We start from the raw sequence: 13,144 nt of genomic DNA, 5'->3' as shown, positions 1-13,144 counted from the left end.
ATATCAGGATGAAGTTAAGACCTATAAGAGCTAATTCCTTTTTGTCACTTGTTTCTCTGGCAGATTGTTTTGATGAAATATGTAAAACTGATCTCAACAGCCTAGCTAGATAAAACTGACAATTGCAATCACATTGCCACAATATTTTTTTCTGTAACAACTATTTAATACTTTAATACAGCTCATCACTAAAAATCAGACAGCTCATACATTAGATGGTTTTTTTGCTGTTCAAGTGCTGTTCACAAAGCTAATATAGACTTTATGCTCCTGAAAACAGGGAATGTATGTTGTAAAGATACAGAACATATACATCAATAAATATCTCAGCTACTATGTCTAACGTGGAGGGGAGGACATAAACTCTTATATATTACAAAAATAAATAAAAGCATACACATACAGGTCAAGTAGAAAAAGCACAAGGAAATTTTTCATCCAGCTACAAAACAAGATGTATTTATAGATATTGAGTTATCAAAGAATTTCAGCAGGTCAGGAAGAAATTATGCTTACCAAACACTATTGCTTTGGCAAAAGGTGGAAAGAGCTCTGTGTGTCTGCATAGGTTTTTATGAATTTGCCAAAGATCTTTGTGCAGTTTCTTAAAGTCACTGTATCTCTTCCAAACGATTATCTGAAGCAGAGAAACCAGAGAGAAGCATTAGTGAGGTTCATTGTTCATATTACATCATACCACAAATCCACTGGGTTAATCACATCAGACCACTAACTCCAGCAAATTTATTTAACAAAAATATACAGTCTGAACTGCCAAGTGTAACAAGCATAAAAAAAGGCCATTATCTGTCCCCAACCCACACTGTGGCTAACAACACCTCAGTGCATAGAGAAAAACTGAGTAAAAGCTGAAAGGAGGGCAAAGGCAGCACTGCTTCAGTTATTCTGAGATCCAGACCTATACAGGGAGCCAGTAAGAGAGGAAAAAATGCTGAACAGGAGTGTTGTACTATCCAAAATTCAACAGCACACTGTGCCTGGTGCAGCTGCAGGTGTGGGGAAGAGACACAACAGCAAAAGAGAAAACCAGGGAAGAGAAATCCCAACACAAGCAAGGGATCTTTAGGGACAATACATTAAGCACCCAGGACTAGAAAACAGCTCCTAAATTATGTATGCAAAGTGTGGATCAGATGTAAATGCTAGCCTCCATCTTAAATGGTTTTTTGTAATAACACACCAAAAAAAAATTATGTTCCTTTTGTAATCTAGACAAAAACTCCATCTTAGGAATATAAAGATGTCACTCCCTTTCCAGAAAGTAGTCAGTCAGGTATCTACTTTATCTCTCAGTCAGGTATCTACTTTATCCTTCTTCCATCCCATTCTTTCTATTCAAGAAAGGAGGAGAATCCAGTAGGAAAATCAAACCAATGAAAGAATTAAACAATAACACTAACACTTGACTGCTACTGGATTTGTTATCAGGATGAAAAGATATTAACACAGATTTTTTTTTTATATCCTGACCTCATTTTTGGTCAGATTCCCTAAGCCATCACAATAAACCTCAACACTAATGTAAACTGATTAAAGTAGAACAGAAGGGAAAAAAACCAAGGAGAGTACATGCATTCAGCAGTTGATTCCACAGTTGCACCAGTCAAATGTCTCAATTAACTTAATACAACTAACCACAACTTTAAATATTCCCCATATTTATGAATGATTTAGAAGGTTGCCCTCTCATGAACAATCATAATTGAAAAAGTTTATATATTTTTTTCAAGCAAACCAGATTCAGAGCTAAGCAAAAGGTTTCGATTTAGAGCATTTTTGTATTGTTGTTTTTGGGGTTTTTTTAATACTGCAGTCAGAGGCCTTCTAAGTTTCAGCAGATGCAAGTCCTACCTCCGGAACAATGTAGATATAAGGTAAGAGGATTCTCAACAGTGGACATGCAAAGCTTTAGTGTGGCAACACATTATCCACCTTATAAATTTAGCTATACTGGAACCAGCAGTCCTGATTCTAACTCCCTTATTGGCACATTTTCATTACTTAATTACAGCTGGTACTCCTCACACACAAGTGAGGAATCTCAAGAAGGCAAACTAGTCATTTTGCTATCAGAAATAATAATTTTTCAATGCTATACTTTTATCAAATCCAATAACCAGAGAGTGCATGATTCGCACTTCTTGAGCAGTGTGCATATAGAACACAAAATTGCTTAAGATGGTGAATTCTTTAAACATTGAGTTACTGTATCGTCAGTACTTGGAAACAACATGAAAAGCTGCCAAAAAATCAGAGCATGAGATTTCATTCCACTAAAAAAGCATCATTTTTCACTGCTACAAGTGATCACTCAACAGTCAAGAGGAAAAAAAATAAATGTCCCTAAGTAACTTGCATAGCAAAAGCAGTCAAGGATATCCTAAAACCTTCCAGAAGCTCATAGAAAACATGCCTTTGCATGCATATGGCCCAGCAAAGTTAGCAAAGTTCTAACATCCTCATTAGAAATTAGAGTTGGAGGAAGGACACATTGTACTTTGAGGCCCAGTGAAGCACAGCAAGTATATCATAAAACATATGTTAGACTTGTAATGCAATAAGGTGCTTGTCATGGCGAGAGCCAGTAGATCTCTATTAACTCATGCAACTCATCTGTTCCACAATGAATAAGCCTTTCTCCTAAATGAAAAGGAAAAAAACCACCACAGGACTACCCTAGATGCAATTGCCTTACACACCACATTGCTACCATCAAGAAGCAAGGACATTAAAGTTAGGTCCAGTGGCCTTTCTGTATCTGCTATGCTCACACAAAACTTCACATTGATCTATTTCATCCTTTCTAGGGGAAAGCCCTTACAAGGTTCTCTTCCTTCCTGGCCCAACAACAACAGCCAGGATTACACTGAGCTCTAACTGGCTGCAGTAGTAAAGATTTGTATCCCAAAGAGCAGCCAAAAGATGTGACAGAAAACTGGCAAGTGGAGTTGAGGTCACAGCACTCAGCCTTGCGAGCAGCTGTACATATGAAGAATGCATTCACATCACAGCAGTGGCATTAAGGGACACCTGGAGGAGGAGGCAGGCACAGCTCACTGGTCCTACATGGACATGGGAAGCAGGTTGCATGAGACGTATCCTAAAGCCATGAGGTGATCTTGTGCACAAAATTTCCCATTTAATTCCTCATTGAGCATTCTGGAAAACTGAGGTAAATTTATTTTCAGTGGGAGCAGGTTAAGGGCATATTCTTTTTCTTCCAAAGGCTGCCCACAGTTCTTTTTTTTACTGTAAGAGACCATGTAACAGAAAAGCTCTCAACATATGAGGGTTTCTGACTACAATTCCCCCTTATGTCAACTAGCATTTAGGATATTCCTTGCAATAACCAACTATTTTCAGATAATGCTTATAACAGATTCACCCTGCATCTAACATGCTATCACATGCAGAATAATTAATAAGGTACAATGCAGGGTGGAAAAGGACAACTATTAAGAAGTTCATCTCATATTTATGTCCTCTTATTGTCGAGAGCATGTGAAACTCTGCATGGGTAACCTATAGCCACAAATCAAAGCAACAACTAAAAGATATGGTTTTGCTATTGTGTCAAAACTACTTAACACATATTCATGCAATACTCTAGCTGAAAGACACTTACAATATATTTTTCTGATGAATGGACTCATCAACAGCTCTTATAAAGTGCTTTTCCTCACAAATGAAGATTAAGGTAATGGCAGAATGTGCTCATGGATAGGTTCAATTCAGGAGTCTCCCTGGAAAAGGTGAACATCAAGCTACAAACTACAGTAATGCAGTTCTAAACTAGATCCATGATCATCTCTGATTCTGATAGGTTATTTTAATCTCCTAGAGATTAAAAAAAATGCAAAAAGTACCAATGCTCATGCTTGCCTGATTCTCAAGATTTCAAAGAAAGATGCAGTAAAGGGGTGTTAGATGTATTAGCAAATTTAATGATGCAATGAATTCAGTTATGAGCTCATCTTTCATCAGCTATGTAGGTTCTCCTCAGTCTTAGTAAGAGACTGCACCAGAAACTGAACATATGCATGTGTTACACAATGTCTGAAAAACCATAACATTGTGCTTTTGAGGGAAGATTCTGCAGGTACATAGTATAATAGTAACCATGTCAAGTCACTAGTCCAGGAAAAAATCAAGGGCGGGGAGGGGGAAGATTTCTTAATTAAAAAGAAAAAAAATCTACAATGCACACACATGTGGTGTATTTTTCTCTCTCAACAAATGACTCCTGTGACAGAATTTTGAGGTATTTAAGATGCACAAGAATAGGTCAGACCCTTATTCATAGACTTGTCAGAAGAGGCAAATAATAAGTAATTTTAAAGTTTTGTCAAAGTATATCACTGGGAAATACTAAAGGAGCCTCAGAGAGATAGGCATAACATATATAACTTGCAGTCTAATCTCTCTCAACAACTCCTAGACTCCTCCGTTCTCCTTCTTCACTAACAGACAGTAATGGTGTAGGCTTTTCAGTGAAGCAAGCATTGGTTAAAGAGGAAAAGAGTACCTACAGCTGAGACCTAAGACTTGAATTGTGGACTGATCTCTAATTTTACCAGTAGGAGTTAAGTAACCATCAATTTGCCAATTCCAGTCTCAAGAAAAGAGCTTGTAAAGTTATCAAAGCAGTTTTGTTATCAAAAGACACTTTAGTCCTTAAGACTTTGTTTCAAGTCACCATTCATCACTGAGGGATGAAATGCATCATGTTACACTAGCTACTGTTTTTAACTATGAAAGCTAAAGACAAATGGAAACATACGAAAATTGTTGGCTCAATTACAAGGACAAAACACACAGAAACTGCTAAATTACATCAAAGATGCTTCAAAAGCCATAGTGTGATTCATAAAGACATTTGCACAAGTTTAAAATGTTACCTCCTGGACATCCTCTGGATTTTTTCTTGAAACAATCTGAAAGGCAAAACAAAAATGAAACCACGTAAGTCCTTGGATTTTCAGTTTGGAGGTTAAAGAGTAACATACAACGATTTGTTGCTGAAGAGAAAAGTCTGGAAAAAGGCAAACAGCTGCATGGTCCTGTGCACTCAGGAAGTTTTGATTTTGTTTTAGAGAAGTCAAATACCCAAAGACAACACAGTGAGGGATTTCAGCAGCAGTCAGTTCTGATCACACATAAAGACAGACACACATTCTAGGCAGAATGGCACAAAAGGCATCTCTCAAAACAAAGCTACACTGAGCACATCTATCATCTTTCCAGTCTCTTCCTATTAATTCATATTATGGCCACATTATTCCCAATAAGAAGAGCTCACTAAGGCTACTTGGCTTAATATAAGCTGCAAACAACCTCACTGAGAATGTGAGGATTTGTATTTAGTAAGACAGTATTTCCACTTTACTTACAATCACCAGAGTGCAGACACGTCTGACTATCCTGGCATATTTGTTTCTCCTTAAAAACTCTTGGCCTAATTAATTATAAATTACTTAGTCCAGGGGAAAATTGCAGTGAAAATCAGGCTTGGCTGCACACCATAAAGAAGCCTGTATTTCATGAAGATTTTTTTTTCTTCTTTAAATAAATATTGATCACAAAAGCCTTTGTAATCCAAGTCTTGTTCTGGTCCTATAAAGAGCAGTAAGAGCGTATCCCCACAAACACACAAACCAAACAGACACATCTTTAATTCATAACTGCAATTATCTTGTGCAAGTCAGTATATCCTCCATCATAAGAGCCAAAGCTGTTTAACAAAATAATTAGTCTATTGTTAGCTAAAGCAAAATAGGGCATTCTTAATGCAACTGGGACTGTCCTCAGCGCCACACCCCGGAATAATTGATGCCCTGAAGAGGTGACGCGTGCAGGGAAGCGCAGGGAGCCCAGAGCACTGGCACCCCAGAGACTCACGCGCCGTCCCCCCGCTCCGCAAGCACCACGCAGCTGCTGCTGAGATGGAAGCCACTGAATCCACACTTTCCTCTTGCTAAGTGACAACACCACACCTCTTATATCTCCCACAAACTCAGTTCTCTTCCTCACTTCCATTTTGCAAGAATCCTTGCCAAAGCCTCCCAGATTTTGTACCATCCGTTTACTACAGCCCAGCCGCTCACCTCTCACACATTTTGGAGGAGACAAGATGGAAAAGAGAAGTGTTTCCTTCTCTAACAATCTCCCAAAAGACATGAAACATTTTCCTTCACAGCTCCTTGTTCTCTCTCTCACCTTGCATACCAAAGTCCTCTTCTTCCAGCGTAGTCTACATTGACAAAACCCTTCTCCACTTTTCCTCACTCTTGAGTAATCTAACATTTGGCAACTTCACCAAATGTTAACCTTGGTGCTCTTTCATTCACTACCAGGCAGTTTATAAGAACAATTGGTGAAATAATCCTAACCTCCTTTTCTAATAGCTGGCGTACTTGATGCAAGGAGTCTGTAGAGCTGGGGGAAGAAAATATCACAGGCATGGCTACACATCACAGAGAACACCAAAGGGCAGACACCAACTGCTTTGCTTTGCAGTTCACCTTTAGTTAAAGCCTTGCAACAGTTTTGGCAGCTAGGGAAGTTACCAGATGGGCAGAAGGAGACCCAGAGAGATGAGTAATTACCCAGCCAGTTAGTAAGAATCTGGAATAAAACCCAGAGGCCCTGTTTCACACTTGTTCTTATGTTACACCGCCTTCTATATCTCCCAGCCATGCCAACTTTAAGTCAGTATGTAATAATTTATGTGTTGTCCTACTTTGTTCCTCATATCCTTTTCTGAAGGTCAATCTCACAAGAGGTCTGCCCCTTCCTCCCAATCTATAGTCAACCTAGAGACTTGGCAAAGATGACCCAACCCCCTAAATTTTCCATGTACTTTTTTTAATCCTTCCCCAAGGATCAAAGCAGTCAGATCCTTCTGCAAATCTGTAACACAAGCAACTATAACCTATTTTCAAAAATATCATTAGGATACCCGCCAATGAGCTAAGCAATGTGTAATTACTGACCAGACTCTGAAAACAGAGATCCTACAAGGACCCTCAACATGGAGAAAAGTACTTCAGATTACCCCATTCTTCATCTGACCTGCAGAAATCCAACATAACTCATTAGAACTTTAATTATCATTAATGATTTTAATCTTCCAAATTCTCTAAACTTTCATTAGTGGCTAATATTTTCAGGTATTGTTAAAGAACACTCCTCATCACCACTTGCTAATATCTATCTATTTCTTTGCATTTGGAAATGGGTATTAAAAAGCCAATATTAATTTAAACTTGTCCGCATTTAAAATTATGCTACAGTTTACGAGAAAATACATATTCTTTGCTATACAAACAAAACCTTTAAGAAAAAAGCTGAAATAATGATATTAGCACTCAGAGGAGACTGCATGGGTAGTTATGCCTTGGGCCAGATGTTTAGGACACACTAATACAAGTGCTTTCTTATCCATGATTATTTATCTATATTACTTTGAAACAGAAAGTTCCTTTAACTTCATTTCACAAAGGATTCACTCTCATACTGCACTAAGGAGCCACAAATCTCCACTCACACATACTGACTATCCTGGATCTCAGCTAGAATGATATTCAACACAACAGGAAGGCCCACCTCACTTTTTTCCTGGCGGTCCCCCAAAGTTGCTGAGCTGATGCTCAGCAAATACAGCTGGAGTGCTGTGATATCAACCATGGAGCCAGATCACCACAGGAACAGGAGGGAGGAATAGGAGGAAAGAAACAGAAAGGGTACTTGATATGTACACTGAATCCTTTTTAAATCATTTTATTCAATTTCCCAAATCCTCACTTCAAGTACTATACAACATATTACCAGAGCCCTGCTGAAAAAAAAAAGTTATTCATATTTCTGCACTTGGGAGTCCAAAGTATCCTTTACTGCAAATAAAGGGAATAATTTTTCCCTTTGGTGATTTTAGCTATCAAAACACTATAAAAAACTAATGATCTCTGGTTAGGTCAGCTGAATTTGGACAGCTCACAGACTGACCAGCTCCTTGCTCTGAGCTAAATGAAGCACACCACCTAATTCTGCACTGCCTTGCTTGGAAAGGCACCAGAGCACCCTCAGTTTGTGGGACAAGGAAAGAGAATGACATCCCCAACTAGTCAGCCACAACTCAATTTTGAACAATTCTACAGAAACCAAAACATCACAGAGAAATTTAACTGGCTTTAGCCAGTAAGAACAAAACCAGAGCAAAATAAGCAGCAGAAGTCTTGGCTCATTCCTATTAGTCCTTATTTCACTGACAAAACTTTTTAGTACACACACACATGCTTGGGCCATCAAGAACAACTGCAGAAGATGCGACAGTATTGTCTTCTCTGCATCCATTTCAGGAGAGTCTTTTTAAATTGCAGCATCATAGGAAAAAGCAACTCTTTTTTTCCTATTCACAAATACTACATTGTATTGGACAAAAAAGAATAGTTTAAACATATTTGTGTTTGGTGAACTTGGAGAGATAGGTAGGTAGGTAGGTAGTTGACCAAAAATTTTTATTTTTTAATTTTACAAATCATACAAACTGATCATATGCTAACAAACTGACATTACAACCTCTATACATATACAGAATGTTGTATTTGAATTAAGAGGAGGGTGCTTATAAGCATGCCTTGCTCTCACAGGCAGGATGAGTACAGCTGCACTAACTACAGGATCACGGGTCATTTAAGGAAACTCTGTCTCTCTGTGACACCTCTTCTGATGCTCTCAATCTATCCCACCACACCTGTGAGCTAAACTGCCACTCCTCTTGAACCCATCTCCACATATTTACTTACTCGCCTCCCTTTTTTGGTTTAATAGGAAAGTGGAAAAGAAAGCAAGGAATTTTCCTGGGAGAATACACGGAGCTTTCATCAAAGTCAGTAGCACCACAGCAGCTCTCCCAACATCTGCAGCAGCTTCCCTGCCTCCCGTGCTAGGCCTGAGTGACCCAGAGCGCTCTGCCCGCCGGGCTGGCCCCTCCTGGGCAGGCCGAGCCTCGGTGCGCGGCTGGGGCCGCTCGGTCTGCCGGCGTGGGCGCGCAGAGCCCCCGCACCCCGCTCGCTCCCGGCTCCTTCCTGGCTCCTCCCGGGAGCGCTGCTGCGCTGCGGGGCTGCAGCAACGCTGGGCAACCCCACCGCAACCCACCCACCACATCTGGGCCGGAAGAACGGGGGAAGAAGAGAAGGAGATGTTTGTTTTTAAGCTACTCTGGCACGCCCTGCTACGCACAGCGAGGCAACCGAGAGTTAATTGCAAAGCGCGTCTGAGGCCATTACAACGTTGCGAGGCTACAAGTTTGCAGGAGGCGAGCGGGGCTCGGCTCGGAAGGGGCCGCCGTGTTCCACCTGCCCTCCCTCCCACCCGTGTCCCTCACAGGGGCTTCCACGTCGCGGCCGGGCACGGCAGCCGCGGGCGCTGCTCCGCACCCAGCGGCGGCTTTGCAGGCCGGGCGCGGGGAGCCGCGGGGGCGAGGGGCTGGGCGGCGGCCGCCGACTCACCCGCGCCGTGACCTTGTAGACGGTGTGGCCGCGGGGGTGGCGGCGCGGCTCCGTCACGGTGTAGAAGCGGGCCAGGTCGGCGCCGCGCTCCCGCGGGCTCAGCATCCTGCTGCTGCCCCCGCCGCGCCGCCCGCCCGGCACAGGCGGAAGCGGCGCCCGGGAACGCCCCGCCCCGCCCCGCCCGGGCGGTGCCGGGGGCCCGGCCCGGGGAGCCCCGCCCGGCTCCGCGGGATGCTCGGATCCCCGCTCGCGGTGCTTCCCCGAGGCTGGGAGTCCGCGCCGCAGGGATGAGGCCGAGGTGTCGCGGCCCAGACGTGGCAGTCACGGCCCGGCGGCGGCGCGGCCCCGTTCCAGGTGTTCGGCAAGGGCACGGCCGTGGGGGATTTACACTCGGCGGGGACTGACCGCCGAGGCCCGCGCTCACACAGGCGCCCGTGGCCTCTACAAATCCGTAATGAGCCCCCGGTACGCCGCTTCCAGCGTCTGCCGTGGGCTATTTTAGGCTATGCTGCCCTAAATCCATAGGCCTGTAACGCAGAAATGACTCACGGATTTTAAAGAGGAATGCTACCAGAAAGGCGAGTTTGATGGTTACCGAGTCACCATGTTTTGTGGGTTGTGTCTCCTCCGGGTTCTGTAAGCTGCACCTGCACTTCTCCCTGCGGAGGGGCTCTCTGCGGGCCCAGGTCAGCGGAACACTTCGGTGTTCGGAACCCGCCAGGGTTTGAGGGGCATTGCTGCAGTGCTGAGGAGCTTAACTCTGTGCCACAGGACCTCGTCCCTTTTGTAAGATTACCTTCAATTTCTTGCCTGTAGTGGGGTCTGTACCAATGTAGATCTCACATCTCAGATCATAGAAACTCGATTTTTTTTAATCACTGTGCGTTCATTCATTTAATTGCAGATGTTAAAAAAACAGCTTTTCCTTACCAAGTTCTTTTTACCTCTGCTCTCATACAGGTTTTTGACATAAAGTGTACTCAACCGTGTGTCTTTGTGAAAGATAAGAGTCTCTTGTACTGAAGTTCATAGTAAGCACGTGCCTCTCCTTTGAGGAACGTTTTCTTAAGGAAGAGGGAAGAAAGAGGACATTGGTTGTTAGCAGCTCACTTGTCACTCTCCCTTATCTTCTGAGGGGAAGAATGTGTCTTCTACGTCTTGTGCTGGTACACAGAACTTCATGGAAGTTCCATAAGTTACCAAAAGTTCACAAATTCAAGTACTTGGGGGAGAGAGTCAGTGAGTAACTAAAGAGACAAACACATCAGGCTTAGGAAATGCATGGAGCTGAAAACAGCAAGAGGCAGGGAGAGTGTTCATTTGAAGTGTGCCCAGCCCCTGCACATTTCTAGGCATCTGCTGCTAATAACGTTTAGAAAGCAGGAAACTGAGCTCAGTGGACCATTGATCTGAGCCACCGTGGCTGTTCTTATGTGCAGTGTAATCAATCAAAGCATCCCTCAGTGAGTCAGTAGCCTCCATTCACTAGGGAGTTTCAAAAGCTCAAATGACTCATAAAATAATTTGGCTTCTACTTACAAATCAGAATTTGGAGATATCTAATTCTGCAAAATATCTTTTCACATGGTATAGCCAACACAAAATAGTAATTAGATGAGAATAAAAAACCCACAATTAAGTGTTACTGGCTTATTAAGACTTTTCTAGGTCAAGGCAAGAAAATGTAGCAAGACTGAGATGAGAAACGATTTGCATCATATTAATAGGTTAATCTTTTTCTTCTCTTTTGTCTATTACACAGCTTCCATACTTTTCATCACATCTTCATTTTCATTAAAACCCAAAGCTTCCATGATTTCTTTTTTTCCAGCATCACTACTGAGATTACTACTATGTAAAAACCTTTGAAGTGACAGATCAATTTGGGTGTCCCTGTGCAGGTCACATATAGAAAATACAGAAAATAACTGCATGTTGTATGTAGATTCTGCTCCTAGAAATAACAGCAGTTGTTGTTGCTATAGTTATGGCTTACTGTCTTCTCTCCTAAAAATACATCTAAAAGATAAGAATACAAAAATTCAGAAAAGAACAAACCACCACAAGAAGATGGTCTTGAAAATGCAGTTGGGAGATCCTTTACTACATATGTGTTAGCAGTTTCATTCTCACATGGTGGAGAAACTTACAGAAAATGGATGGGTATTTTTACCTTTCACCAGTAAGTTGTGTCCAAGAAATGGAAAACCCAAAGTGGATCTGACACGTTGCCTAACTAGCATGCTCATCACTGCATTATTTCAATTCCAGTCTTCCCTACCACTCCTGGGAAAACTTCAAATGTTATTTAAAGTCACGTTTATGACAGATATAAAAGGAATGCAGAGAAACAGTATTTTACTTGATTACAGTTCCTGCACAGCATCTGCACTATTCAGCACTATAATTTTTCATATGCATTGTGCTAAGTTTCCTTACAGTAAATGGGGCCAGCATTTCCCCTGTCCTCAGAAGACCTCAAGAAAGCGTTCTGAGTGCTTATTCAAGCAGCATCAGCAGAGGCAGAGGATTGTTGCTGCAGCTGGTAAGCAGCGGTGGGTCTGCCAGCAGGGCTGCAGGGTGGGCAGGTCTCCCACCCTTCTCTCAGGCCAGCTCTCCTCAGCAGAGCACCTTCAGCTGCATTTTAAAACCTGACAATGTTGAAATACTCACTTGGGTGAGCGGGGCATTTGTTTTTCTGCAAACACTAAGCATGGTGCTGCTGCCCTTGAAATATACTATGGCACCTTGAAATACACGGCAGCTCTTTCCCAGCCCCTTTGTCTCTGCAGGAACACACGGTGATCTCAGGGAGAAGACCACTTATGGAAACTATCTCAGAATATGCTCAGTTGGAAGGGATCCACGAGGATCATCAAAGTGCAACCCCTGGCCCTGCACAGGACATCCTCGAGGGTCACACTCAGGCCTGAGAGCGTTGTCCAAATGCCTCTTGAATTCTGCCAGACCTGGTGCCGTGACCACTTTCCTGGGGAGCCTTTTCCAGTGCCCAACCACCCTCTGGGTGAAGAAACTACTCCACTGTGAAAAGTGCATATTATAGGGCTCTACACAGATATTTACTATATGTATTTTGCTGTATTGATTAGTAGTGCTGTACTAACATTTTAATAATATGATAAATGTAGTCTTGTAGTTAAAAAGGTAACTTTTGTAGTTAAAATAAGAACTATGTGAGATTTTTTTTAAGAAAGGAATGAAGCACTTGCACCAGATAGCAGCCACAAGACACCTAAATCTTTCAGAAAAAAAGGAATTTATTGTTCTCTTATCAGAAGAAACTGAATTCTTCCTGCCTAGCTAAAGATTGAAAGTGCCTTAGGATTCAGAAGAAGTTGACACTTACCAGACAGAATCCTTTGTCTGAATGGAATTTATGCATCATGTATGAGATGTATGAATATTCAACAGGCTATCGCTCTTAAGGGTTAATCCTCTGTTAACGTGTGTCCTTTTTCGGGCTCGTGCTGCCCAGAAGAAGGTACCTGGACGTCCGTAACTCTTGGTCTCTATTGTCTCATATTGTCCTAATTCAAATTGTCCAAATTATTATTACTCTAATTGTATTACTATTTTTATAACCATTTTATTAC

General features: G+C 42.1%; 1 protein-coding gene across 2 annotated transcripts in view; it reads right to left on the bottom strand.

Annotated features, from left to right (window-relative positions):
• Positions 1-9,711, bottom strand: part of RPS6KC1 (ribosomal protein S6 kinase C1) — an 85,187-nt gene extending 75,476 nt beyond the window's left edge. Inside the window, exons 1-4 of one of the 2 annotated variants that reach the window (XM_077175897.1) lie at positions 9,531-9,711; positions 7,627-7,691; positions 4,920-4,955; positions 517-637 (exon numbers count right to left, since the gene is read on the bottom strand). Coding sequence is in view for 1 of the 2 variants with exons in the window: in XM_054630451.2 (XP_054486426.2) it covers positions 517-637; positions 4,920-4,955; positions 9,531-9,635 (262 nt within the window). In the remaining variant the exon portion in view is untranslated. The remainder of the gene's footprint in view (positions 1-516; positions 638-4,919; positions 4,956-7,626; positions 7,692-9,530) is intronic. The other variant, XM_054630451.2, reaches the window with a different exon arrangement.
• Positions 9,712-13,144: the final 3,433 nt, after the last annotated feature.

This window comes from Agelaius phoeniceus, chromosome 3, assembly GCF_051311805.1.
Source record: "Agelaius phoeniceus isolate bAgePho1 chromosome 3, bAgePho1.hap1, whole genome shotgun sequence".
NCBI lineage: Eukaryota > Metazoa > Chordata > Aves > Passeriformes > Icteridae > Agelaius > Agelaius phoeniceus.
The sequence above is the reverse complement of the archived record's forward strand: the minus strand, read 5'-3'. Positions and strand labels throughout refer to the sequence as shown.